We start from the raw sequence: 27,014 nt of genomic DNA on the forward strand, positions 1-27,014 counted from the left end.
GCAAAATATTTCAAAAAACTACAAATAAAGGGATATTTTAACGTTATTTTTTACATTATATGTTGTCTTTCTTAGGACTGGCACATACAAAGCTCCTGTAGTAAAATTAACCATTTTTTTCCCTGATAATTAGTTTTCACTGATAGTAATGCTTTTCCCCCCATAGCTCTAGCTGAATGGAATTTACGTACCTAACGCGGTCGAGTATGGTACCTTGGCTTACACTTGGATTATCGCCAGACGAGGAAACGCGATAGAAAAGAGAAAACTGCTTAAAATCAAATTTATGGAACTAAACTGGTTTCTGGATAGAAACTCATAGTTATCGTTATCTAATAAACTTGATCTACAGATTTAATCTTAAACCTATCTGGACAAACGGGATCCAGCTACGGGATACAACCATCAGTGTTAAGATAATTCAAAGATTAGAAAATAAATTGGTGAGGACCATAACATAAGCGCCGTGGTTTATTAAAGGAAGAGAAATACATTACTATTTAGGATTACCTTCTGTTTACGAAGATAACAAAAAAATTGTCCCACATTACAACATAGGTTAGACAAGCGTAAATTATCTGGAGTAAATCTATTCGACAATAACGATGACATCATTCGACTGAAAGGTTCCCATGTGCTGGACCTGGGAGATGTAACCAGAGAAGTGACCTGGAGAAGGAATCTAGGAGTGTGGACGCAGGATGACTCTCTTAATGTGTAGTGAACGTCACTTTTATAGTTTAAAAAAATACAGCTATTTTTATCACCGACGAATATTTTTTGTTTTATTTATAGTGTTGTTTTCATATTTCTGTATTTATGACGTTTTTATTCTTTTCCAGCTGTGATTTATTTCTAGTGCCATGTAAAATATTGAACTTTACTTGGACCACCTGTACAAGGGTTTTTTTCTTATATATGAGGTGTTGGACCTTTGTATGGTTTAATTAGGGTTTTCGTCGGGTACCTCTCTTCACGTTATTTTCATGATTCAAATGGTCAGCTAATTATGGTCGTTTGTAAAACCTAACAGAAAAAGCAAATAGACTGAATTAGAGTTTAATTATTTTCTTAATATTATTCAAACCATCGCTTTTATAATAATGATGGATTACATTAAAAAACGGCCAAATTAACCAACTCGCTTTGTTATGTTGATTTCTTGGCTTGTTGAAATACTGGTGGACCAATTTTAATAAAATTTTCTCTCGTTTAAAACAACGTACATAATGTATAATTTTTCTCTACAGATGAGCGTACAATATTATTTATTATTTATTCGTTATTCATCAATATTACTTCTCATTTGTTGTAAATGTGATGTTTTTAAAGAATCTGAAGCAATACTAGACAGAGATGCTCTCTCTGATATTAATAATGTTAGCTAAACAGCAATTTATGCAGTGTGTTAAGTGTAGGTGTGACTTGCAATGCTGAATATCTATCATGCAAAAATATAAAGAAGACAAAAATCTCTTATTTCTTTTATTAAAATTGACAGGATGCTAGATATTCCTGGGAATGGCTGTGTCTCTTTCCGGAGTAATTTGAAATTCATGTTAGATCATCTGCAAGTAACATACATACATTATACTTATTATATTACAACATAGAAGTTTCTCAAAATTTAGCATAAACTATCGTAACTTTGATGCTAATTTCAAACAATTTTTTGATCATTTACAAAATGAAACACTACTGTAGGAAAAATAGTAAAAGTTTAGTATAATAAATTGATTCCTTATAGTAAATAACATTTAAGTATTTGTAGTACTAGTATTAATAAACTAAATTGTAAAATCATGTTTTGTTATTTCAATCTTCCAACAGTATATTACATAAATTAAAATCATTTTTGAGTCGTCTGAATATATTTTTATTCCTTTTGTGCACAGGTGGTTGAAGAATGTATGCTTATATTGATGCGTTCAGCAAGTAACATATATGTACAATCATTTCTTTTATATCTACAGTAAAGGCAGGCTGTATTATACTTTTAACCGAGGTCTGTGTTTAAGCGCTTTAAAAAGAATAGCACGGGCTCTGACCTCTCATATTGTTACGGCCGGCTGCTTCCACCTGCTTGATTCAGAATCCGAATTACAACTTACAATATCTTTATACGTTTGTAGGTACAACAGATTTCATGTCTTCTTATTAGTACTATTTTTTTTTTTTTTTTTAGATGTTACTCGAGTTTCTCAACCGTTACTATATTTTCATTGTTAGCTAACTTCTCGTAGGTTTACATTTTACTTGTGCAATGCAACCTTTTTTCATATTTGTTACTAATTAATGATTTCCGTTACATGATTATTTTCATACGATTGGCGTAAATTATGAATAAGTTCTAAAGTCATGATTTACCAGATTTATACATTTTTTTACACATTCAAACCAAACATTTTTCCTGTTGCATAATGAATGTAATTTTAGTCTGCAGATGTAAAAACCTGTTTGAAATAACTTCATTTCTAATTCAGTGATTCGTTATTATTATTATTAGAACATATTACACACACACATACGCACAAACACACACAGACGCGCGCGCGCGCACACAGTACACATTTTCTGATTTTTTTCTATTGAAAGTACAGCTGTATTCATTCACCTTATTCACTTTATTTTTACCTTATTTTTAGCCGGCTGCGGAAAGCAGTTGTCTGATGATCTTACATGTAAATGAATAAATAGAATCTATGTAAATAAGTCAAATGACTTATCTAAATCCCATGAATGACAGTGTTTATAAAGCAATTTGAAGTAATTAAAATGATGAGCTATTATGTTTCCAGTTCTTCAAAATTTTTTAACACTTTTTACGGTTTCGAATTGCTTCGGACAGGATTTTTTAAATATAGTTCATGGACCTTACTTTGCAACCGGAGTAGTTAGCTTAGATATGATAGAATTTATTAGAAATTTTCGAAAGAAGACATAATCAAACAGAATTATAAAAACGGAAAAAACTAAAACATGAGGAATTTGATGATAATCCATTTAACAAATATGAAAGTTAATTTTTAGATGTTAACGATCATGTAACAACAAAGTTATTTTTAAAAAGGGGGAAATAAATTTTCCCCCCTTTAAAATGGGGGAATTATTTTAAAACTATAATATCATAACCCTTACTACATTTTTTTTTAAATTATGAGCTAGTATAATTACTTCAAAAAAATCTTCTGACATTCTCTTGCATATAACTATTTATCTCTACCTAAATAAATTAATTCCAATTTCAAATAAATTAACAATATATTAAGGATCTTTAATCATCCGAGTAATAAATAAACAAAATTATTATCTTTTTGAAACGACTTAACATTATAAAGAGGTAGATACTATGTGTTAATTACGACGTAAAACCATTTGAAATAAATCAAACCGGATGTTTTTAAAACAAAAATTATTAAATCATGAAGTAATAAAAGTTATGTTTTAAAGTCATAAATTTACACATTTGGTATTCTCATTTTTTATAATTCTCAAGAAATTATAAGTTGCACAATTAAACATCGTTAAATTACGCAATTTACCCTTCAGTTATTCATTATACAGTGTTCAAATGATTGTAGAGTAACATCCCTGCTGTAGAAGCTTCTTACTGCACTATTTTTATTTTTTTTATTTTAAGTTTTTGTTTATTAAATTAATATCATTCTTATGGTTTATCCCCAAACCACTTATTGCTCTTCGAAGAGAAAGCGTTATCAAAACTTATTAAACTTTGTTGGTATATTTATTTGGCTGGCATTAAATAATTTTTTTTTTAATTTTATAAATACATGTCATAATATTACAGAAATTAATTACTTTTTTAAACAATTATACGTTTTCGGAACAGTTTGTAATTCAATTATTTTTTAATTGGATTAATCAACCATTTATCAAGAATAGATATTAGCCTTATGAATGATATTTCTCTCATAAGTAGGATACTATGAATAAATGTTTATAAAAAATATATAATTTTGTTTAGCATGTTAGCAGTAATATATTATTTTTTTAAATTTAAGCAGCTTAAATTAAGAAATATTTCGGGAATTGCTTTTATTATATTTCTAGTAGCGCTAGCGAAAGAAAAACATTTATTTTTATCCTCTAAAAGATTCCTTTTTTGGTGAATAAGGCAGTTCTGATTGAATTATGCTGGAAACATTTTTTAGCCATTATATTTATGTAAAACTTTAAATCGTTGTCCCAAATTAGATGACCGTAACTAAAAGATTAGTTTTGAGTAGGCGCGAAAATATACTTAATCATAAATATATACATAAATTATATACATGTGTAATTCTATATATATTTAGATACCTATATAGAAGAGTTACTTAGAAGAAAAAATATAATTAATAACTATTCTTCACGAATTGTATTTGATGATCTTGGTAAATACATTTACTAACTTTTAACAGAAAAAGTATAAGAAATAGAAAACTAAATCTTAATTCAGATCTATTAAAAATATTAATGTCCCATTCTACTAATGAGTAAATATTTCCCCTTTAGCATCCTAAACTGCTCGGCCACCTGCACACTCTGTGAATCATATCACCCTGCCAAATACAAAGATTCCGGAGTATACACAGAAATACTTGAGAGGAAACATAGACAGTGGGTGCACCAAATTTCAAGGAATGCTACACTGTCTACATCTGGAGGCAAAGGATTGGCATTATTAACTCTGGCAATGCGAATTTTCCCGCACTGGGATGAAGAGCAGAGAAAACCTCGTTGCGGTTATAGAGCGCAGCTGAGGAGATGTCGAGGGCAGAATGGAGGAACTATCCTCCAAATTGGAGTCCCTCGGTTAGCAAATTGGAAGCCTTATAGGCTTACTGACTCCCAATCACCAAATTTCACTGATGGCCAGATTTCTCAAGATTGCCATATAAAACATTAGTGGCGCTGTTCGAAGGTAGAAAATAGAATCTATAACATACGATCCTGATCTCTCAAACCCATTTCAGTGTTTGTAACTACTTTCAGCTTAGAGGTTAGTCTGTGTGTACGACAAACCATCCAGATGGCAGGATATATGGAGAAACTGTGGACTTAGTTGAAAGTTCATTAAGACATCACCAACTGCCGAAATTCATTAGAGAACAAATTCAAGTAATCTGAATAAAACTTCTGGACTGGTTGGGACCTATAAGTTTTTCAGCAATCTACTGTCCCGGCATGTTATTGTGAAAAGATTATTTATAGGGTTCTTTGTGCTCCCCTACATAGCATATCTCAACAAGAACGTGAAACATGTTCATTGGAGTTCAAGACTTACAATTAATCGTGGGAGACCGAGCTGCGTTGTCGAACTGCACCTCAATGTAATCTCTTGGTTGCAATCCATGCACTGGGCATCAGATCCAAGAAAATTGCCAGACTTACGTGATTTTTATGTGACTTCGGATGTGTCTTCATTAAAAATTTCAGTTAAGAATAATTATTATTCGACATTGCGCCACTCACCATCAGCACAACGGTGATGAAGAATAAATGTCTTCGCTCCTTCAAAATAACGGGATCAATTGGGGGTCATATAGTAACTGGGTCGAAAAGGGGTTGGTTGTACCTGGGCAGTTGAAGTACATATTGAGTTTGCAGCACAGTGTTTAACCTCAGTAATGCAAGAAGGGATCTTCCATACCAGAAGAGAAGTATGATTGTAAGGAAGGTACTGACTATCCAATGAGGTGATGGACCTGATAATACTAAGAAACAGCTTAAGAGAAAGTTACAGTGCTACAGGAGGCCTAAAGGTATAAATTCTTTGAAAGAGAGGCATGCAGATTAAAGAGAATGCGGCGGAAATCCATCAAAAATGGAAACATTTAAGAGTACCTTTGGGATCATTCCCCCCTAAGTAAAGGGAGACATTTTTTATGGAAAATGTCCAAGCATCTCCGGCAGGCTCTACCTGCATTGTCTCCTTTGGAAACTTCGAATGGAACATGAGCTAGGAGCGACTAACTAAAGGCCGACTTATTTGCTTCTCATCTCAGCAAGCTGTTTTCACTGCTGGATGTACAGGGTCCTGATGAAAATGAAATGCTTGAATTTCCAGACAGCCCGATTCCATTGTATCTACCAATTAAGCCCTCCTCAAAATCGGAGGAGCTAGGAGTAATCATGAAGGGAAGTCATTAAAAAAACGTTCCAGGATTTGACTTGATCACTCAAAAGATGTTATTAATGTTTACGTAGAAGATCATGCGATACATAACGGACTTTTTCAATGGGATCCTATGAACAATGTGTTTTCTATTTGAATATATGTTCTCGTATAAAGTAATGGTCCTGAAGCCAGGCAGACCAGGTTATATTACTTCCTACCGACCTATTAGTCTTCCACCGATAATATCAATGTTGTTTATAACGTTGATTCTCCGGAGGTTGTGGCATATCTTGGCGCGAGAAGAGATTATTCCAGATCAAAAATTTGACTTAGGAGTGAGAACTTTACCCAATTGAACTGATTAATAGAGCTGTTACCATTACAATTACATTCTTGGAGGAAAAGTATTGCCCAGCAGCGATTTTCTATGTTCAGCAGGCCTTTGATAAGATCTACGTGCTGGTCTGCTGTAAAACAGCATCTACAACAGAACCTCCCTTAGCCATTTTACTTAGTACTGCAGAGTTATCTTGATGAGCGCATTCCCAGGTTATGTTCAGTCAAGAATAATTTGTGTTCTTCGATACAAAGATGGGAGTTGCTCAATCATTTGTTCTGGGACCTGTTCTATTTTCAATTTTCATTTCAGATTTTCCTCCTTCGGATTACGTCACTGTCGCATCGTTTGCAGACGACACGGCAATGCTACCTGTTGATGAAGATTCGAATAAGGCCTCTGCTAAAATACAATCAGAGTTAGGTGAGATCGGCGCGTGGCTGACGAAATGGATAATCGGTGTGAATCAGAAAAAATCAAGCTATGTAAAATTTACGATGAGAAGGGGTGATTGTCCACGGATCCACCTGAATGGCGTCTACATCCCTCACACGGATCGAAAAGGGTCACTTGGCTTACACTTGGATCGTCACCTGACTTGGAAGGGCCACGTGGTAGAAAACAGGAAACCGCTTTACATCATGTGTAGGGAACTGAACTGGATTCTGGGCAGAAACTCACGTTCATCGTTATTTTATAAATTGTTGATCTACACAGTTAAACCTTTCTGTAAATAATTCAAAGATTCCAAAAGAAATTGGTGAGGACTATAACAGAGGTCCCATGGTATGTTAGTGGTAGAGAAATTCATGCCTATCTAACATTACATACGAAGAAGACCAAAAATTTATTTCGCGGTACAAAGGTTAGATAAATATGTAAATTATGTGGCAGTAAATCTGATGGACAATAGCAATGACATCAGGTGAGTAAAACGTTCCTTGTGGTAGACCTGGGAGATGTAACCAGAGGAGTGACCTGGAAAAGGAACCTATGAGTGTGAACACGGGATCACTGTGCAGTCGAAGTCCCTTTGATAGTTGAAAAATTAGAGATATTTCTATTACCGACGATTATTTGTTTTATTTATAGTGTTCTTTTCATATATTGGTATTTAATACATTGTTTTTATTTTTAATTTTTCTACCAGATATTTATTTCTAGTGCTATGTTAAGTATTGAACTTTACTTTACTTGGACTACTTATGCAAGTGCTTTTTTATATAAGGTGTTGTACTTTAGTAATCTTTAATCAGGGGTTTCGTCGTGGCTATTATTACCATTTTTCAAGTGATTATCATTAATAACATCTTCTTATGGTCCCATGTGTGAAAGCGATTTTAAATTCTAATACGCAAAAAAATTATATTTTAACCCTTGAGATAGAACTACATCCAAATTTTTATCTGTTACATTTATTTATTACTTTTTACATGTTATTTTTATAACTTACAATAGCAATTTTTTGTTATTGAATAAAGAATCAGACAATTAACATACATTTTTTATTAGGTAATTTCATCTAAACACAATATTTTTATCTTTTACAGGAAGAAAGGTGTCCAGTTTAAGAATGAATTATTCAAGGTAAGTTAAATCTATTTATATATAAATAATATTACATACCAACTGTACCATGCTTAAAAAACTTAAGTTAAAAGTAATTTCTAAAATCACTGTTTTTCCTTCCTTGCACGAAGTAAAGGAAGTATTGTAATCGCGAAAAATTTCGGTTTTCAGATTTCAGATTATTAAAATACATAATAGCGTGTATTTTTATATTTTAATTTTATAAAACCGTAAATTACATATTAATAGGATATAATTGTTTTCAAAAAAATTTAGTAAAAATAATTTTGTAAAATTGCAACATAACATTAATTATTTATTTATTTATTTTTATTTTTTGTATTTTAAAGGAATAATTGATTAATTTTTGTTTAATTAAATTTAATATTATTTGAATTAATCACTTATAATAGTCACTGGAGAAATAACTCTGTTTTGTGAATGGTGAAAAATATTGGATTGTCCCCCAGGATACAACGATGCGCAATCAACATAATAAAAGAATAATTAATGTGTTATCTAATCAACTTTATCAAATAAAATCTCTATCCCAAAAAAATTATCAGCCTACATTATCTCTGTAAATATTTAGGTTTCCCACTTAAGCGCAGTACCTGAAATGATTTATATTGATTTTGTCATTCTCCCCAATATTAGAAATAAAAACTTGTTAAATTGCATACGTTTGATTTTTAATTATAAATAAGTTTTCGCAAAATATTGTTTTGTTTCACCCTATGAATTTAATTTTACGAAAGAAAATCTTACATTACGTTACAATTAATTATTTATATTATTCTTATGCCTACTATAAAAAGTATTAATTGGTAACAACAGAGGTAGCAGTAAAATCGGCATTATTCGACAGTGATAATTTATTTAAACGAAATAATCCAGCCTTTTATTTCAAATATAATTTAACGGTTTAGACTAAATAACTTTCATATTTAAATCGTAAACTATTAGACTATATTTAAAGTTACAAAAATTTTTATTCGTTTTCTTTTTCTTCAAAATAAATAGTAAACTATAATTTTGTTATATTTTTTATTACTGAATGAATAATTTTTATATTAGATAGGAAATAAATTTTAGTACTAATATTTTATCGCCACTGAAATTATTAACTTTAACATGTTTATTATTTTCTTTTTTACTTTTAAATACATAATCATTTCAATAAATGGCAATCCTTGTTTGCTTTACAAAAATTATTTCACATTTCCGTTAAAAAACTGTAAATAATATGTATCAAAGAACTGAGAAAAAAAATTGTGTAAGCAAAGAACAATATCGATGTATATATACAAGTATGTGCTGTGTAACAATGTATTACTGAACGCTTACTAAAATTCCGTTATAATGGTTAAATAAACAAAAAAAAAACAACCTTAGGAAGAATTAGAACGTACCACATCCCTTTCATAACTGTCATCACTATGTCGTATTAGTTTATAAAAAGAATAACCCAAGAATTTATTTATAATATAACGAATAAAAAATGAGATACCTTATTTTATTCGCGTCAGTAAAGAAATCTTTTGAAAAAATTCGTAACTGTTCTTTAAATAAGTTTATTTTTTAACTTTCTTATTTTTAATAACTTAAATTAATTAAAATAAAAACTGAAACAGCACATGTCATTTACGAGCGTATTCATTTTGGAGCGGAAAGCAAATGAAATAACAATAAAGTAACAAATACTGATATAATTAGAATTAAATACTGATATAATTAAAATTAACCTTTTTCACTCAGTTAACCAACCGTATACTACATTAAATTATACCACACGCTTTCGTACCACAAGTAACCAGACTTCTATAAACGCTCACATTCAACGTAGAATTTTTCATTAGAAGTAAACTAAAAGCAATGGTTAAACAAACTGTACTTTTGAAATTAATTTGTATAACATCTTTCATTTGTTGAGATTACAATTGTTTAGCATTTACTAAAGTTTCCGCAATTTCTTTGTATTTTTTCTGCCTTACGTATTTTTTCATCTTAATTTTATACTTAAAAGTGGAACAACATTTAATTTACTGTTATGTTTTAAACTTCTAATGTTGATATTTCTATAAAATTTTATTTCATAAAATGTCTGTTTCTTTTATCAAATACAATATATTTAATAATAAATTAAAAATTATTAAAAATTAAATGACTTTTTTATTTTTGACAGAACTTAACGAAACGTTTTTCCCCTATTTTTATTGTTAAAATTGAGTTTAATTGGTCCTTCAGAAACACATACACATTCGTAAATCAGTGAAATAGTGTAGAATCATAGGTGAGCAAACGTGACAAAGCTTTAATAACATGAGTTGAAATGAGTTAGAAGATGTTAGAAGTTAAAAAAAACAAACGGAAAAGTTTAAATCAATCACAAATCTGATTTTTTTTAATTCTTCCATCACTTACTCAATTTAGCCAAATATTGTATCACAAAAATATGCCATGATCTTCTTGAGAGTAAATTTTAATAAAGCAAAATGCTTCATAAAAGTGGAGTACATACTTGTTCTCAATTTCAAAATTCAAACTTGTATTCCATGTCCATGATATTCAAGAATTTAGTACATGAATACATTTCTATGATCTTAGTTATTATGCATTAATAAAGTGGAATCAACTTTCTTTCCTGAGCTTATGGAAATTCCAGGGTTAAGTTAATTTCATATGGCTTATTTTAAATTAACATGGCTTTGGAGATTAAAAAGTGGCATATTTTATCAGAAATTCGAGTGCGTAAAAAGTTAAAAGCATAGACATTGGTAATAATTGTTACCATTACAACGGGGAGGATTTATGTGTATGAACATATTTTTAAGGAAAAATTTTTAAAAAGGCCATTTAAGGAAACATTTTGAACTGCGATTTTCAGGAATGTATGAAAACATTATTAATTTCTATTTTACAGTAAATATTATTAAATTAGTCGTCGAACTGTTTGTAATATAATTTTCCTCGTTTTCGATAGGGTTTATGGAGAAAAATAATGTAGCCAATTGACAAATGACTTTTGGAGAGAAAAGTGTATGTATTAGATATATTTCTTATTTCATAGTACGTTTTTTATTAAATAATTCAGGAAGGAATCCTGTAATTTCTCTGTATTGTGGATTGTTACTTGCTATCTTGCTATTCTATATAAAACTGTAATTGAAGCTCTTAAGAAGGCAAAAAATTGTAACAAATTTTAACAATTGAATGAAGCCTTGATAATTTTTAATCTGTATTTTATTTCAAGTGCAAAATGTAATTTATACTTTTATATTTATGCATGCCTTTCTTTTAAGAAAATGACAATAATAGCTTTTTAACTAATAAAAATTATTCTTTAAAATTAAATTTTACTCGGACAACAGTAAGTGATGCCAGAAATATTTTTAATTTAATGTTTTAGAGTATTCTTGGAACTATTCCCAAATATAAGATGTAATGAAACAATCAATCGAAAATAACTGATCTATAATAAGCGCAATTGTTTTTCAGTAATAACTTTAATTATCCTCGGACATTATACAAATTTCAATGCTCTATTTTCTAACTGTTTAATAGTTACTGTATTTTGTTTTATTTAGTGCTCTTCTGCTGCTTTCTTGAGTTACGTTATTGTTTTAAAAATAAAAATAATGATATATACGTTCAAAAATTACTTTACGCATACAAATTTTAAACGGTGATTATGATGTCAATAAAAATTTTAATTATCGGAATTTTATTAATAGTAGTATCCTTGATTTTAAGTAAGAACGTAAATTAGTATTTAAATATCATATTATTGTCCTTATTGTATAGATGATATATTTACCCATTTATCATATAATTTTTATATTAAGTTTAAATACTCTCAGATTTACTTTCTAATTTTATTTTACAGCAATATAAACGTTTTTTCATATTTCTAAATTTGATATTTAAAAAGCAACATTTTTAAGTATTTATAATTAGGAACTTAAGTTATCCTATATTTTAAAATTTTGCTTTGAATAACCTTTGTAATACAAAGCTGTATTATTATACATAACCTAAGGAGATGTGCGATGATTTTTGCTGGTAACTAGTCTGCAGATGTGACCGAGAATTATTTCTTACTTGGCAGCTTCAGAAACCGAAAATGAAACTGTAATAAGAGTTAGCTGAAAAAAACTAGAACTAGAATAATACAATATGATGTTAAATCAAAGAAATTTCTTTAGAAAATCTTTTAAAATAATTTTCCTGGTCTTTTGATTCATAACAACACTGGGCAACAAAATTTTGGTTTTTGTTTGTATCAACAACATTAATAGCTGCTGAATATTATAGCATTTTTTCGTCGATTTCAAATACGTATATGCTTTTGTTGGATTTCCTGATATAGTTTGCTGTAGGTATATCAGTCTTGAGATTCCAGCAGTAGTCAGCCAGCATAAGTTCTTTGCAGTTATCTTCCTTATAATTTTCAAGGAAGTTGCTTACAATTTAAAAAAAATATATTACCACGCAGCAGCCTTTTAGTCATTCATATTGTTTTTAAATTCAATATCATTTATTAGTTTTCTTATTTACGATCCAAAAAATATACCTTCCTTTATAACATCATGCTTCAACGAAATTTTTCATTGAGACTAGTTTAATTTGTAGTACCTTTCCAGGTTTTACTAGTGCTGGACTCACAACGTTCTTCTTTTATGTGAGATAAATGATCTGAAGAAATTGATGGGATATAATTTCCAACATGAAGGGCTAGTTTCGAACTAAGGTTTGAGAAGTCTATAAAAAGACGTCATTCATCATGATGGCAAAGCTTCTAGTAAAGATTCCACATCACTACAGTAAACTAAGTCCTCGTACTGGGAGAAGAAACGTTCAAATTTACATTGCCTGTCGCGGAAAGCACTTATTTAATAGTGTGTGGTAACAGATTCCATCCTTTCAGTCGTGATGCGAAAATTTGTGCTAGAAAATTTCTTGAAGAAATTATAATCAGGAAAGAGATCATTTAATTCTGACTGATTAATTAAGTGTGGTTTAGTATTTTTATTTTCTAAAACAATCTGGGTCTCCCCTTTGTTCTTCTTTGTTCATCTGATAAATCTGCACATCCTTCAACCTCAGCAGCTGTATCTTTGTCTAATTCCATGTTTTTGGTTGGTACTGGAATTGGAAACTGAGGACTCTGAGGGACTGGTCTTAAAGCAGAGGAAATTATTAGAATATTTAACAGTATGTCTGGCCTTAGCTGTTATCACTGATATTTCCGTTACATAAAAATAGCAGTCAGTGAAGTAACCCTTCAATTTACAATATCGGAATTGCATGGCATATGACGAGATCCACTCTACAAATCAGACAACAGCGTTATTCATAAATTGCAGCAAATATGAAAAACCCAGGACCCTGTCCTTATCATCGTTATATCTAAAATATATGTCATATGAATTTTTATCAGTAGAGTTATGATTCTCAACTGAGACTTTAATTTTACCTCACTACAAGTGTAGAAGAAACGGTGATAGTTACTGTAATTACTGTTTCTGTTAAAAGGGTCATGGCAGTACACTCAAAAACATATATTTCAAACCTTTACACACTTTATACACAAATTTATACATTAAATTCAGAGGAAAAAATAGAATCACTAATTAGTAGGAAAAGTAGTTCCACCGCTAAATTTTACATCCACGAGAGCTCGCATTTGATAAATGTAGTTGACATTTTTTTTTAGCCAGCATGATACATTGTTTATCTTTACAGTATTTCATCCAGAACTGAGTCACCCAAGTAATTCATATACGCTGCGCAATTTGTGATATGGGTAGATAATTACGTTTAGAAAAACGTGTAATATGAATTTTATATTTATCAATTGTAATCGTTTTAATTACTGTGTAAATAATAACTACGATAATAATATATATTTTCGTGGTTATTTATTAACTCAAATAAAAGTTTATTTAGCAACTTAACTGCTCCAATAAATAAATAATATATTGTACTTTAATTTTCACGCATATATACTTGGTAGAAAGAGGAAGGAAAATTACAAAAAATCTGAGTACGACTGGGAAGTTGTTAATTCATATTCGAAATCAGCGCTCAAAAATACATAAGATTCAGAAAATGTAACAGAACATTGTGGACCAGTGATATTTTTATCTAACTTAAATTTTGTTATTTAGATAGGTTACAAGAACTTAATGTTTATGTTACCTTTTAAAAAAAAAATCGTTTATGAATCAGTTATATTGGAAAAAAATTGTAGAAATTGTGTTTTCTTTACAAAAAACCTGTAATTATTACGTAGTTAGTTAAAAAATAATGAGCATTTTATTTTGATCACTCAGTATATTTTAGCAGCAACAAATGGTAAAACAGCTACATCGTTTTAAAGTATTCAGTTCAGTCAGTGATAGTTCGTAGATGATTCAATTGGTGTAATGGAATTTATGAAAGGTTCCTTCCAGTTAAGGGAGTTGGTAATGTATTTCGTGTTTAAATTTCATGTAATGGAAAGGAAATTAGAGATGACATCTGATTTATAGCGATCACTTTTAAATATTATATCATTTACCATCAGAAGTATTCAATTTTAGGTAATATTTTATAAGCGAATTTTCTATTGCACTTCTGAAGTTGAATAATTTAACAAAAAAAAGTGTATATATATATATATATATATATATATATATATAGAAAATTTATTTTAAATTGTAAGTGCAATTTAAACTTAACTTTAAAATATCGTGTAAGTTTTAATACTTATTTTAAAAATCAAGCTTTGAAAAGCTATTAAATTATATTATTAAATACCTATTAAAGTGAACTTATGATGAGCAAATTTTTTAACACAATTTTTAAAAATTTATTACTACATTGTTGACAAGAAGGAAAAGGCATTTCAATGTTGTCGGTTCCTTCAGGTCTTTTATACCCACATTCAACCTATTTACTTTTATATCCTAAAGGAATTTAGTAACATTGAGCCGGTTTTCCCGCTACATTCAATATTTAATAATAAAATATATCTAATAAAAAATCGTATAATGACTTTCCTTTAATATTAAGTCTTGTAATAGTGTACTTGTAACAAAACGAAAAAGATTGTTTCGTATTTTTATGTACTGTAATTGAGCAAAATTATAAATATAATTAAAATATTTGGATATTTGGATATTAAGAAATAGATATTTGGAAAACAAATAATCGGAAAAGGGATCAAAGTAGTCCATAATTGTAACTATAATGTCTTTAAGAAAAAAATAAATTCATGTAATAACTACCAAAAAGAAAATTTTAACATAAGATTAAAAAAAAATAAATAATATGTTTAAAATTCTGTTGCATATAATATAATAAAAGCCGTAAGCAGTGATAGAAACATTATAATGTAAAATGTAAATAAATAATGGATTTTTAGACGTAATTTCTTTACAATTAAAATTAATATTAAAATGTTAATTTATTGGGAGCGATTTACTCATACCACATGGGACCAGACTGTTTAATAAAACGACTCAAATGCAATGGACATTAATGACTTGTAACAGCGGATAAAATTTAATACATTCCAGTCGATACTGGAATAACTGATCATTTGCGTAGCTTGTAAATTAAAGAGTAAAATATTTAAATATAATTATGTTATTAATGTACTCATGGAATACTGCTATTTTTTGTCAGCAGTATTATTCCCTATCATACTCGTATATTATATACTATAAGGATTAGATAGCTATGGTTAAAGTATTGTTTTCCTTTTACTGTTTTCTTAAGTTATCTTATATACATATGTTCAACTGAAAATGTGAGTAAAGTGATCATCAGAGAAAAAAATAATGTCAAATTGTGCCTGAACGAGCCATAGAATCTAGATAATCTATGATTTTATTGGAAGTTTATTTGTCTTGGAATTCGAATATTATTTAAAAGTTCATGTAACACACGTTAATATATTTTGGAGCGAGCCGTATTTTTATTTTTTTTTTATCATAGAAAAAATAGCATATTTATTTTGGTTAAAAACGTACATCCGGAAAATAGTGATTCCTGAGTTTACAATAACAGCAATTCCGAAACTGTAATGGAAAAGAAAAACTAAAAAGAATTTTTTCCTTTTATACGTTTGCAATCTTTTCAAGTAGTGAAAAATAATAAAACAGAAAACCAAAAATAATAAAACTAGAGAACAGTAACTAATAAAAATTAAACATCTGCAAAAATCGATATTTCGATTAAAATAACATAAAAGACCTGTGAAACACATTTATACAAATGGAATAAGGTATTTCAAAAGTACTGCTTCCCTTCCTTCATTCATTTCACTTACTGATAAATATTTATTTTATAAATAATGTATGTTGGACTCTTCCAACATACTCGTATTACACCCAAAATAATACGTATAAATTAAATTACATTTATTTTATTACAATAATATTTTTAATTTGTTATATATGTTTTTTGCCCATATTCATAAAGTATTTGAGTCCAATAATCGCATTGTATGTTAGAAATAGTTATTAAAACATCACATAATTTGCCACTTTTTAGAGAACCAAAAGGTTTCACTCATGATTCATCCTTCTAAAAGGCACTTTCAAGGAGTGCATTTTCAAGGATGTAGTCCACTACTGAAAAATTTATTTATTTTTATTTTGAGATTTTACAAATTCAAATATGGATGTAATATTAATTAGAGTACGGTGGATTTTCTTATCTATTAAATTAATAGTTTTTTTAGATAATCTATTGTTAAACAATCTAACGTTAACAATCTAACCCCAACGTTAAAAGTAACAATTGTATTCAAATACAACTAAAGTTCCGTTACCTTGATTTGTCCAATCTATGCTTTTACTTTAAAAAACATATGTTTTTTGCATATATATATGTTATATAGCATATTAAAATTACGAAACTTTATGTTTAACTGAATGTATAAATTGAGTGCATTTAAGAGTGTTTCGGTAAAATTGGCATATATGTTTGTAATTTTGTTGAATTGGCAAAAGCCAGTTAATAAAAGACGTAAAGACAAAATTTTTTCTGTAGTCTTTTTTGATAATATTGACGCTATTTCTTTTTATTCAGCATTAAGACGTAACAAATTTGTTTTTGTCTTAAAATACAATACATTATATATCACCTGGTTCATTTATTACAATCTTTCCATTTTTTAACACAGACAACTCTTTCTTATCAATTTAACTAAATCTGTGTGTATTAAATATACAGCTAATTTATTTTTACAAAAATATGTTACTTTCTTAATATTTTTTTTTACAATTATTTTTTTTTTTAAACTCTTTGTTCATCCATTTAATTTTGAATTTTCTAATGTAACGTCAGTTTTTATACACTTGCATTATTTTTTCCGCTTTTGACATTTAACAACAAATTCCGTTTCTAAAAGAAAGCTTTTCCTATTTGTGTTAGTTTATATACTGGAATCGTGTAACTAAATTTAAAAGGATTTATTGTTTAATTAAAACAAATAGGATTTAGGTATTTGTTTCAAATCAGTTATTTAAGATTAGTAAATAGTTGAATGAAAAAAAAATGGAATTAGATTTTATAAGTATAAACTAATGAATACGTGAATGTTACTCTATATTCAATCTGTTTTGAGGAATATTACTTGTTATTTTCTCAAATATTTTAACTCGGGGTAACATTAAACAATCGGTTACATTTTCGCGTTGTTCAGCTCGATTTTCACTTTCTGGTATTTTTAAAAGCACCTTTGCTGACAAGAATAAATAAGATACAGAACAATTTAATTTTATACACTCACAATAACAATGTATATAAAATAGAAATGAAATTATGCTTATATACGTATTTAATATTAGTATATTTTTTTAAATATTAATGTATCGCTTACCATATATAATCATTTTTCTAGCCTCTGAAGCTTCTCCATCAAATGTTGACACGAGGCACTTATATTCGCCAGAAAGTTCAGTTGTCGGTCTGATTATCTGTAGGGCACGATGTTTCTTATTTTCTTCATCTGACGCTCGATAATCCAAATTTAATTTACCTTTAAGAACTCCAAGGTCTTGAGGTTTTTTATCTGGTATCCACTGATATACTGGCGAAGGGTTGTTGTTAAAAAACCATTTTACTACCAAACCGTCTTGGCTATCTAACGTATAGTCACAGTCCAAAATAACAGAAGATTCTGATCCGTTTTGCACTACTTCGGGAACCCTTAAGCTTTTAATTCGCACTGTTTCTCCAGCTGAAAACAAAAAGAAATACATTTCTTTTTAATATAATAGAAGTAGCTTTCTTACATGTTATGCATTTAAATGTAATAGAAATATTAAATAATAAACCATTTACTAAATTATGTTAAAAAAGAAAGATTTGAAATATAATTAAAAAAGTAGTTGCTAAGAGACAGTCATTTCCAGATGTTCTGTTATTTTAGAAGAGGATATTACGAATTCCGTCAGTTTTGTAATTCTGCATAAGAAGTTAAACCATATTTTTGTACAATACAGCCAGTTCACTGCCCTTAAAAATAGCATTTTCTAGTTTACTCGTACTAATTTTTGAAGGTAGATTCAAATAGACGTGTATTACAGAATAATGTAGTACATTATTTACTTCATATTTTTTTAATACAATTTTTATGTGGGAAAAGTGTAGATCATTGGCCCACTCTATCATTTAAGGAAACTAGTTTTTATTAAAAATATATATAACATTATTACGATAATTTAGCATACCAAACAAAATATGCAAAAGACATAAAACATAATTTTTCTTTGCCACATTGTTTAATTTACAATCGGTTTCAATTTACTGGACTCATAAGAAAAGTTTAATACCAAAAATAAAAATTATGGAAAAACAATTTCTTTTTCAAATAAAAACATTTAAATTGTACAATAATTTACCTAAATAACCCTTCTACAATATTTAAAAACTGATAAAAGCTAAATCTTGAATTTTTTTTAAATAAATTAAAAAATAGTACTTATTCATTACCTCTATTTTTTTTATGTTTGTTGAGATTTATTTTTTAAGATTTTATAAAACTTGCCACATCTGGACAAAAATTTTAATTTATAATCGTGCAATAAATTTGTTGAACTATTCAAAATTTATTTATTAAATATTTGTGTACAGTGGTGTGTAGGATGCGTTCGATGTTCTTATGAAGAAAATGTGAAAATCACTCATTTTTATATAGAAGTAAAAATATTTTTAGAAGTTCTATTTTTAATTTTCAAATAATGTGGAGAAACCTATGATAAATTCTACTCTGTTATTAGCTGTAAAAATATTTTTTACTTACAAAATAATGCAACTAGATTTATAGTTGGAATAATACTGAAAGATGTTTCTCATGTATGCAAATTGTGTGTGGAGCAAAGCATTTCTCTGAACCGCAGAAGTATTTGCAAAACATGTTATGTAGAATTACAATCAAACTGTGTAGCTACCTGTAGAAAGTAACAAACATAAATCTGAGACTTCAAAAATTTTTTATTTTTATACTGTTAAAATCACTTTGTACTGAATATTATGATGTTATCATATCAAGTTAAAAATTAGCAGTTAGTCTAATATATTTTAATAATTTTACATCATATATTTTTCCTAAACTTCCGTAAGTAATTTTTTAAAATATTTCATGTGTAGACCCATTTTTTTTCATTCACTGAATCATTCAACAAATTTTACAATTAAAACCTTAAATCAAGGTTAATTCATGGATTTCGCATTTGTAGGGTAGACTGCTAATTTACTGAACTGATTGCGCTCTTTGATTTTATTTTCAACAGAATAGAGTAAGAATGTAAAAACGAACTACAAGATACTTTCTTTCAAAGTTTTACTCTAGATTTATCTTGTTTTTTTTTAATTAGAAGTAAAATGTATGGACTTTGTTATTCCCTTTATAAAAGGTATTTTATGCAAATTATAATTTATAGAATTAGGAAAAAACTGGTATATTTTTTAAACGTAATATTTATAGATGCCAGTATTTAAAATTAAAATGTTTCTCATCTACCCTATTTAGTTATTTGCATAAAGAAAAGGAACTAAGTGTGAGAACGGTAAAAAATTCATTCCTCTAAAATAACTGTACTTCTACTCTTCTAAAAGTCAAATATTTACATTCTCATTCCTTTACTCTGTTTCTACATTCAATGGAAAATGTTTTTTTATGGAAAAAAATGAAAAAAAGCATTAAAACTATGGTGGTACAAGTCATCCATTTCTTTTCCCGATGTGATGATTATATGACAGTAGTTAAAAGACTTACACTATGCCTAAAACCACTAATGAAAAACAGACTTAAGATTCCTACATTTTAAAGAAACCCCTTCATAGAAGTGAAATACATATTGCAGAAACAGAACGACAATATCTTCTTCTCTTTCTTACTCCCTCATTCATTCCAATTCTCCGACACACCCTCTTTCTTACTATATGTGTGTTTTCTTCTCTGTGCATGCCTGTATTTGTCTTCATTTATACAAACACTAGCTAATCTTTAAGAATTTCGTTGAAATTAAAAGTAAGCAGTATGCCTAGAGCAATACAGTGTCAAATATTTGGAGCATATGAGGAAGTTAACCAACGTTTCACAAAAAAAAAAAAAAACAATCAATAGTGGAGGTCATCTTGTAAGGTTGCATTAATTTTACCACCAGAAACAACTGTTATAGAATTGAGTTACTGTACATATTGAAACCCAAAACGGCCATTAAAATAACTTACGTAACATAAAATTTTATTTAGATAAATGTACTCGTGTAATAAATGTGTAGAGATTATTAGTGAATTTATTAAGTAATGCAGATTTTTTTATTGTTTCAAAGCTTATTTACAATCGGTTAAAATGTAACCGATTTTATATTAACTTTTAATTTATTGCATTACATCCCAGATCACATGATTAGGAGTCCTCAACGAAACTCCTGAAACTGTACACTAGTATTGTGTAAACGTTTGTGCCAAGCACATGCAGTAAGAAAGCATGAATGACACTCAACACCACTAAAATAATAAAAATCAAAGTAAGATTTCATAATAAATAGAACTAAAAAAAATGCTGAACTAATGTAAAGAAAAAGAAAAGTATATGTAACAAATTTGAAAATAAGAGTCGAATAGATAGTACACCAAACTCACATCTGAGGTTACTGTAGACACAAAAAGACAATATAATACATGTAGTTTTAAAACGTGCAGTCGGTTCAACTTTCTAATATTATCTCTATTGTTTCGTAGGTTCACTAAGCAATGGGGATGATATTAGAAGATTGAACGAATACAGGTTCTAAACCTATGTATGTTATCTTAATCTCGGATTTTTAATTATAGCATAGAGTGTAACAGGCTTCTCGTAAAACAATAATAATTACAAAAAACTTATAACGAAACAGATCAATTATTAGATTTGCTGTACTTTTTCATGGTAAATATTTTTAGCTATTTCACTAATGTCTTTATGATGAACTGACTAAATAATGTTATTTTGCAATTTGTGAGATCTGCGTAATACAAAACCTTCCTAATGACCGATGTAAATTCCCATGAATAGCAATTCATGAAGAATGAATTTCATTCAATGAATTCATTGAATGAAATTTATTGAAGTTGAGATGTCTCTAAAGTGTTATTTATCAAATATAGATGCAATATTTTTTTCTTTTATAGGATGATAAAAATTACTTCCCTTGTAGAAATAAACTTATTGTGAATATTAATGTCTTGTTTCACTATCCAGGGTATCTTAATAATGAAAATCTTACAAAAAATTATGAATGGGAAGCAAAATATATTGAGAAGCCATAGTCGTAAATTATAGCTGCTTTCTTTTGCTAAATGTTGACTCTTTATTGAACCAACAGTCAAAAAATTTCATCTTAGTTTTAGGTTTGCCTATAATTCTCTAAGACAAAAAATTCTCATATGGAAAAAAAATGATATATTGACATTTTTGAAAAAAATAATAACTTTATGCCCCAAAATTAATAAAATTTAACTCAAGTTGTATTTTTTTATGATTTATTTTAAAATTTGGAATTTTTTTTTATAATAATTTTTGTATTCTCAAAGTATGAGTCATTAGCAATATCAATAAGGCAGTAAACATGTAGAGATATTGTATTGTGTTTTTTTTATATACATAAAACTAAAATAAAATATTTTATTTAATTAATGATTATGGATGTTGTGGTTTGCGTTATTGATTACTATTCAAGTAATTCGGCTTAATTTGCAAAACGACCGATAGCTTTTTTAATAGAAAAGTAATAAATAAAATTATTAATCTATAATAAGTCTGTTATACTGACTAACAGGATCTTTGGTTAAAAATGTGAATTCCAAGGAAATTTGGATCATTGTCACAAAAAAGAAAATGTCTACTAGGTAACGTTTATAAAAAAAATTTAGGGTGGATTTATGGTAATCGTTTCTCTGAGCAACAGTAACACTGATTGTAACAATTCGAGGAGGTTAGATTCACGCGTTTCTGATATCATTTTTACAAAATGTAAATTAGATCTTTTGTATAACTTACCAAAAATAAAAATCTGTTGTCGATTTATCTTTTTTTTTAATATCTTAAAATTTGTGCTTAGAGCCTAATCAAATTTTTTATTCTGGAAATTGACTAATTCTGTATTAGAACAGTAAAGAGGAATACATATAATGAACATTTTTTACCTGTATGGTTACCTCCTGTGAATGAATGAATGAATATAGTATCATAAGATTTTTATTGTACTTTTAACGCCCATTTCCGATGCCGCACAATTCAATTGTATTAAAGCGTAGCCTACTGCTGTAAGTACGGAGCATTAGCGCGAGTAATTGCACCTGTACTAGAATACGTGTAACGCATAATGCTGTTTGCCTGGGAACTTCTCTGCTTTTACTCTATTTAAACTACCTTAGGGGAAACATGCATTTTTAAGCGTGGAAATATATATTTTAAAATATCACACAAAGCATCTGTTCTTCCATTGATCTGAGTGATCCTTAACTAATTAGGTGATGTACAGAGCAATAGAATTAAAAAATATTCATGTTATAATACAAATGTTCCCAATCTATTTAATTAAATCTTTTATAACTTTATTCGAATTAGCTTCATTTAATTAACAGTTTCATCCAGTTAAATACATATTTTCTTTAAAGATACATATAGCTAGTGTTACTAGTTCATCTTCTAAATTTTAACAAAATTTTTTTTATTAACTGAAAACTTTTATTTTTATAGAACAAGACTTCGTTCCTCATAATTTCTTTTGATAATTCTTTCGTTATTTCATTTTTATTTTCGATGCCTATACTGAGGATAACGAGTGTATTATTTTTGACTTTTTCTCGAAATAAAATGATGCGAAATATATCATGTTTATTCTCAAGTTGCCTTTCTTAAAAGCACTATTATGATCCGATTTTTTCTAAACATGAATTAAAATTAATAACTGAACGGATTTGAAGAACAATAAGTTCTCATTCTACCTAATGTAGGAATGAAGTAATTTTCTGTTCCGTTGCGATTTTCTTATATTCAGCTGTATAAATAATATTGACTGAATAATGATAGTATTATTTTTAAAGAAATAATCTCTTTCTCGGCTAGATACTATAAAGTAACAGGCAAAAAAAAAATTAAATTGGTTGTATAAATAAACTATCGATATAAAGATATTTTTTTTTATTTCGAGAATATACAACATAATTTTACAATATTATTTAGAAAAATCTATTTGAAATTCATATTTAGATAATTTTTCTTAATGACTCCTACGAAACGATTTCTATGATATTATTTTTACTTTATATGTAAAAATCTGAGGTATAAGTGGCACTGTTCACTGCTGATTTCTTTGAAAACAATAATTTTAATTTTACGCCCAGCTCCTGCGAAGTACTGAGTGAAGGTGTCGCTTTTAGGAGTAAATACCGCCTAATAGTAGAGGAAGTTATCTGTATATTTGGATTAGTATCACTCCTCACTTGATGAGGTATCATACCTCACTTTCTTTAGTAAGCCTGGTATACGTTACCAGGATTTCAATTTTGTAAAAGGCGATACTGTTCTTGTGAACGGCTTGCATCTCGTATCAGGTCGCCTTCATTATTAGGTAATAAATATACGTACAATTTAACAACTGGTTTACTTGCTAAACTAAACCATTATGCCTCTTCAGACACTGATTTGTTAAATGAATAAAAAAAAAAGGTGTAGGTAACAAGGAAACCCAAACTAAGGTTTGGGTTTCCTTGTTACAAACACATTCATATCACATCATTTTTCCAAATTAAAATAATATTTTATTTTGTAATATATGTTTTCACAAATACATGAGAATTGCTTGTTTAAGAATTAATAAAAAATTAAAGCAAAAAATATCTTACTGATATTACACAAATTAATAAATAATGAACTTCCTTATGAGATTCATTAAACCGACCTTAATATTAATAATAAATTACTATTTTCTCTAGTTTCATAAAATATCTATAGAAATTAAAAAGAAATAAAAAAATCGTCTATTATAGCATATTTTAGTTAAGATGATGTTTTAAACAAGAATTGGCAGCGCATGTGTTGGCAAGGAGTTATTTCTGGGTCTACATATGACGGCGTTACGAATCTTGTAGACGTTATTGTGTAGATTGCAATATCTAGTAACACTAAACACAGTTATACAAATAGTTATCCAATATAAAATTCTTGTATATTCGTATAATTTTAAAGCTTGAAACTCGTCTTTAAGTAACAATAAAAAATGGCGGTTAGTCTATTTGTATTTCCTAATCACTTTTCAGTTAACATACTTTATATCATTAATAAAATTTATCCTACAAGAAACTAATGTAGAACTTTATAAAAAAAAACTAACTTTTTGTACTTTATAAGTACAAAAAGGTAGTTTAAAACCTGGTGAGAGGTAGTTTAAAAATTTTACGCTTGTATGAATCGCGCATAAATAATTTGATAAACAGGAGCTGATAAAAAATCATTTATCAGTCTCACCAGAGTTTTGGTATTTTTTAACTACTGTTTCTAGTTACTACAATAGTCAAAGTGAAATTAGTTTAAATCAGCAATCATTATTTACCCCACCGGCTTGGTCCAGTGGTTAAACATGTCATCGCAAATTAGCTGATTTCAAAGTCGAGAGTTCTATGGTTCAAATCCTAGTAAAAGGAGTTAGTTATACGGAACTGAATATTAGATCGTGGATACCGGTGTTCTTTGGTGGTTAGGTTTAAATTAATCACACCCATCTCAGGAATGGTCGACCTGAGACTGAACAAGACTTACATTTCATTTACATTCATAATATCGTCCTTATTCAACCTCTAAAGTTTTCTTGGCATTTCTCCAGCCACCACCCCAATAGGTCACCCTAAAGCAATAGACCGAATGTCTGTGCCACCAACAGCTACTGAGTCTCGAAACAGTTTAACGACCAGTGTCCTTAATAGCTTATAGAGCTTACCTAACAGCGTGAGCTGACTAAGCTCGGTGCCGTACACCACCGGCTTACGTGTACCAACCGCTCACTTGTCATATATTTGCTAAAATGGGTAGACGCATCCCAACTATAAAAAATGTATATGAAACCATCATAATATTTATTTCGTCTAGATAGCAATTCGCTGCCACGCCTAGGTCGCTGAAAAGTACCTGACCACCATTTTCTAGCGCTTGAAGACATAATAGTTGGGTGGTGGTCAGCCATACTCAGGGTTAGCTTCCCACGGCAATGCGGTAAGAGTCTTTCCGTTAAGAAAATTACCGATGCCGGTTGAACAAAGCAACCATATCTAGGAACTCCCACACGTCCGACAGTGAGGCCACTTGTGTTCGCCACTTGTGAGTGGCCAATTTTCCCCTTGACTTCTAAGTTCCAGGGTGGCCCGCTCTCTGCCCCCCCCCCCACACAACAGCAGGCAGTCAAATATCAGGTGTTCATTTAACTGGACCTCCCCGCAGACGTACTGCTCATCAACTTCCAGGCGGAACCGAAACAGATATTGGTTGGTGAGCATTTGAGCACCCGTTGCCCTTAAAAACGAGCTCAATGCATACCATCCCCCCAAATCCTGTATAAAATTATACAAGGATCTTCCCTTAGTCGCGTTGTGCCATTCCAGCTGCTTCCATTACGGGGCTCTGCAGCCTCATCTGCAGGCGGGAGATGGGCAACTGAACGAAATTTAAATCCGGTGTATTGTGATCACCGTTCGGCTCCGGTACTGGTCCGGCTCGAAACCGCGACTCAGATACATATGTCTCCCGGCCTCTTCGCAATTTCCTAATGGCAGCTCGAACTTTCACCACTAAATCGATTGGGAGACCTTTCCCAATACGGTGGTAGCCTCGTAGGAGGTTGTTTTAAAAACACCAATACATTCAATTAAGGCTGTGCGCTGGGCACTCCTTAAATTTTGAAGATGTGCTCTATTCATATCCAACCTATGAGCCTAAATGTACGCCGCGTAAGAGGTCATGCTTTCAAAGACACCTCTGTACACCGTGTACATTTGATGGCCCGACAACCCATAGTCTTTCCGAGCAATCACCCTAAGTTTGTGCATCACTCAGACGGCGTCCGCTGCTACTTGCATAATGTGGTTGCTAAACAGCAACTTTTCATCAAACAAAACACCTAGGCATGTATGAACTCTAACTCGGCTGTTTACACAGCCTTTATATTTAATTTGGGGGTTACGACTGCACGATAATTTGTCTGCACCCTTGAGAAACATAAACTTCGTCTTGGGCACAGAAATATTTAAATTTTGAATGTCCATCTAGTCCTCTGCGGTTGACAAGGACGCCTGTGCCCCGTCTTCTAGCTGTGGTCGTGAATTACAACGAACTAAAAGGAGACAGTCTTCGGTGAAAGCCTTAGTCGTGACCCCTTCTGGAAATGTCAATTCCAGAAATCCGTCGTATGCCAGGGGTCTGAGAACGGAACCCGGCGGGCTTCCACTGGT

The 27,014-nt window shown here is 29.7% G+C and overlaps 1 protein-coding gene across 2 annotated transcripts in view; it reads right to left on the reverse strand.

Annotated features, from left to right (window-relative positions):
* LOC142318888 (uncharacterized) overlaps window positions 1-27,014 on the reverse strand; it is a 409,398-nt gene that overhangs the window by 204,400 nt on the left and 177,984 nt on the right. For both annotated transcript variants that reach the window (XM_075355511.1, XM_075355510.1), the window contains exon 2: window positions 17,902-18,261. In XM_075355511.1, the coding sequence (XP_075211626.1) occupies window positions 17,902-18,261 (360 nt within the window). The remainder of the gene's footprint in view (window positions 1-17,901; window positions 18,262-27,014) is intronic.

This window comes from Lycorma delicatula, chromosome 2 (genome assembly GCF_047948215.1).
Source record: "Lycorma delicatula isolate Av1 chromosome 2, ASM4794821v1, whole genome shotgun sequence".
NCBI classification, from domain to species: Eukaryota; Metazoa; Arthropoda; class Insecta; order Hemiptera; family Fulgoridae; genus Lycorma; species Lycorma delicatula.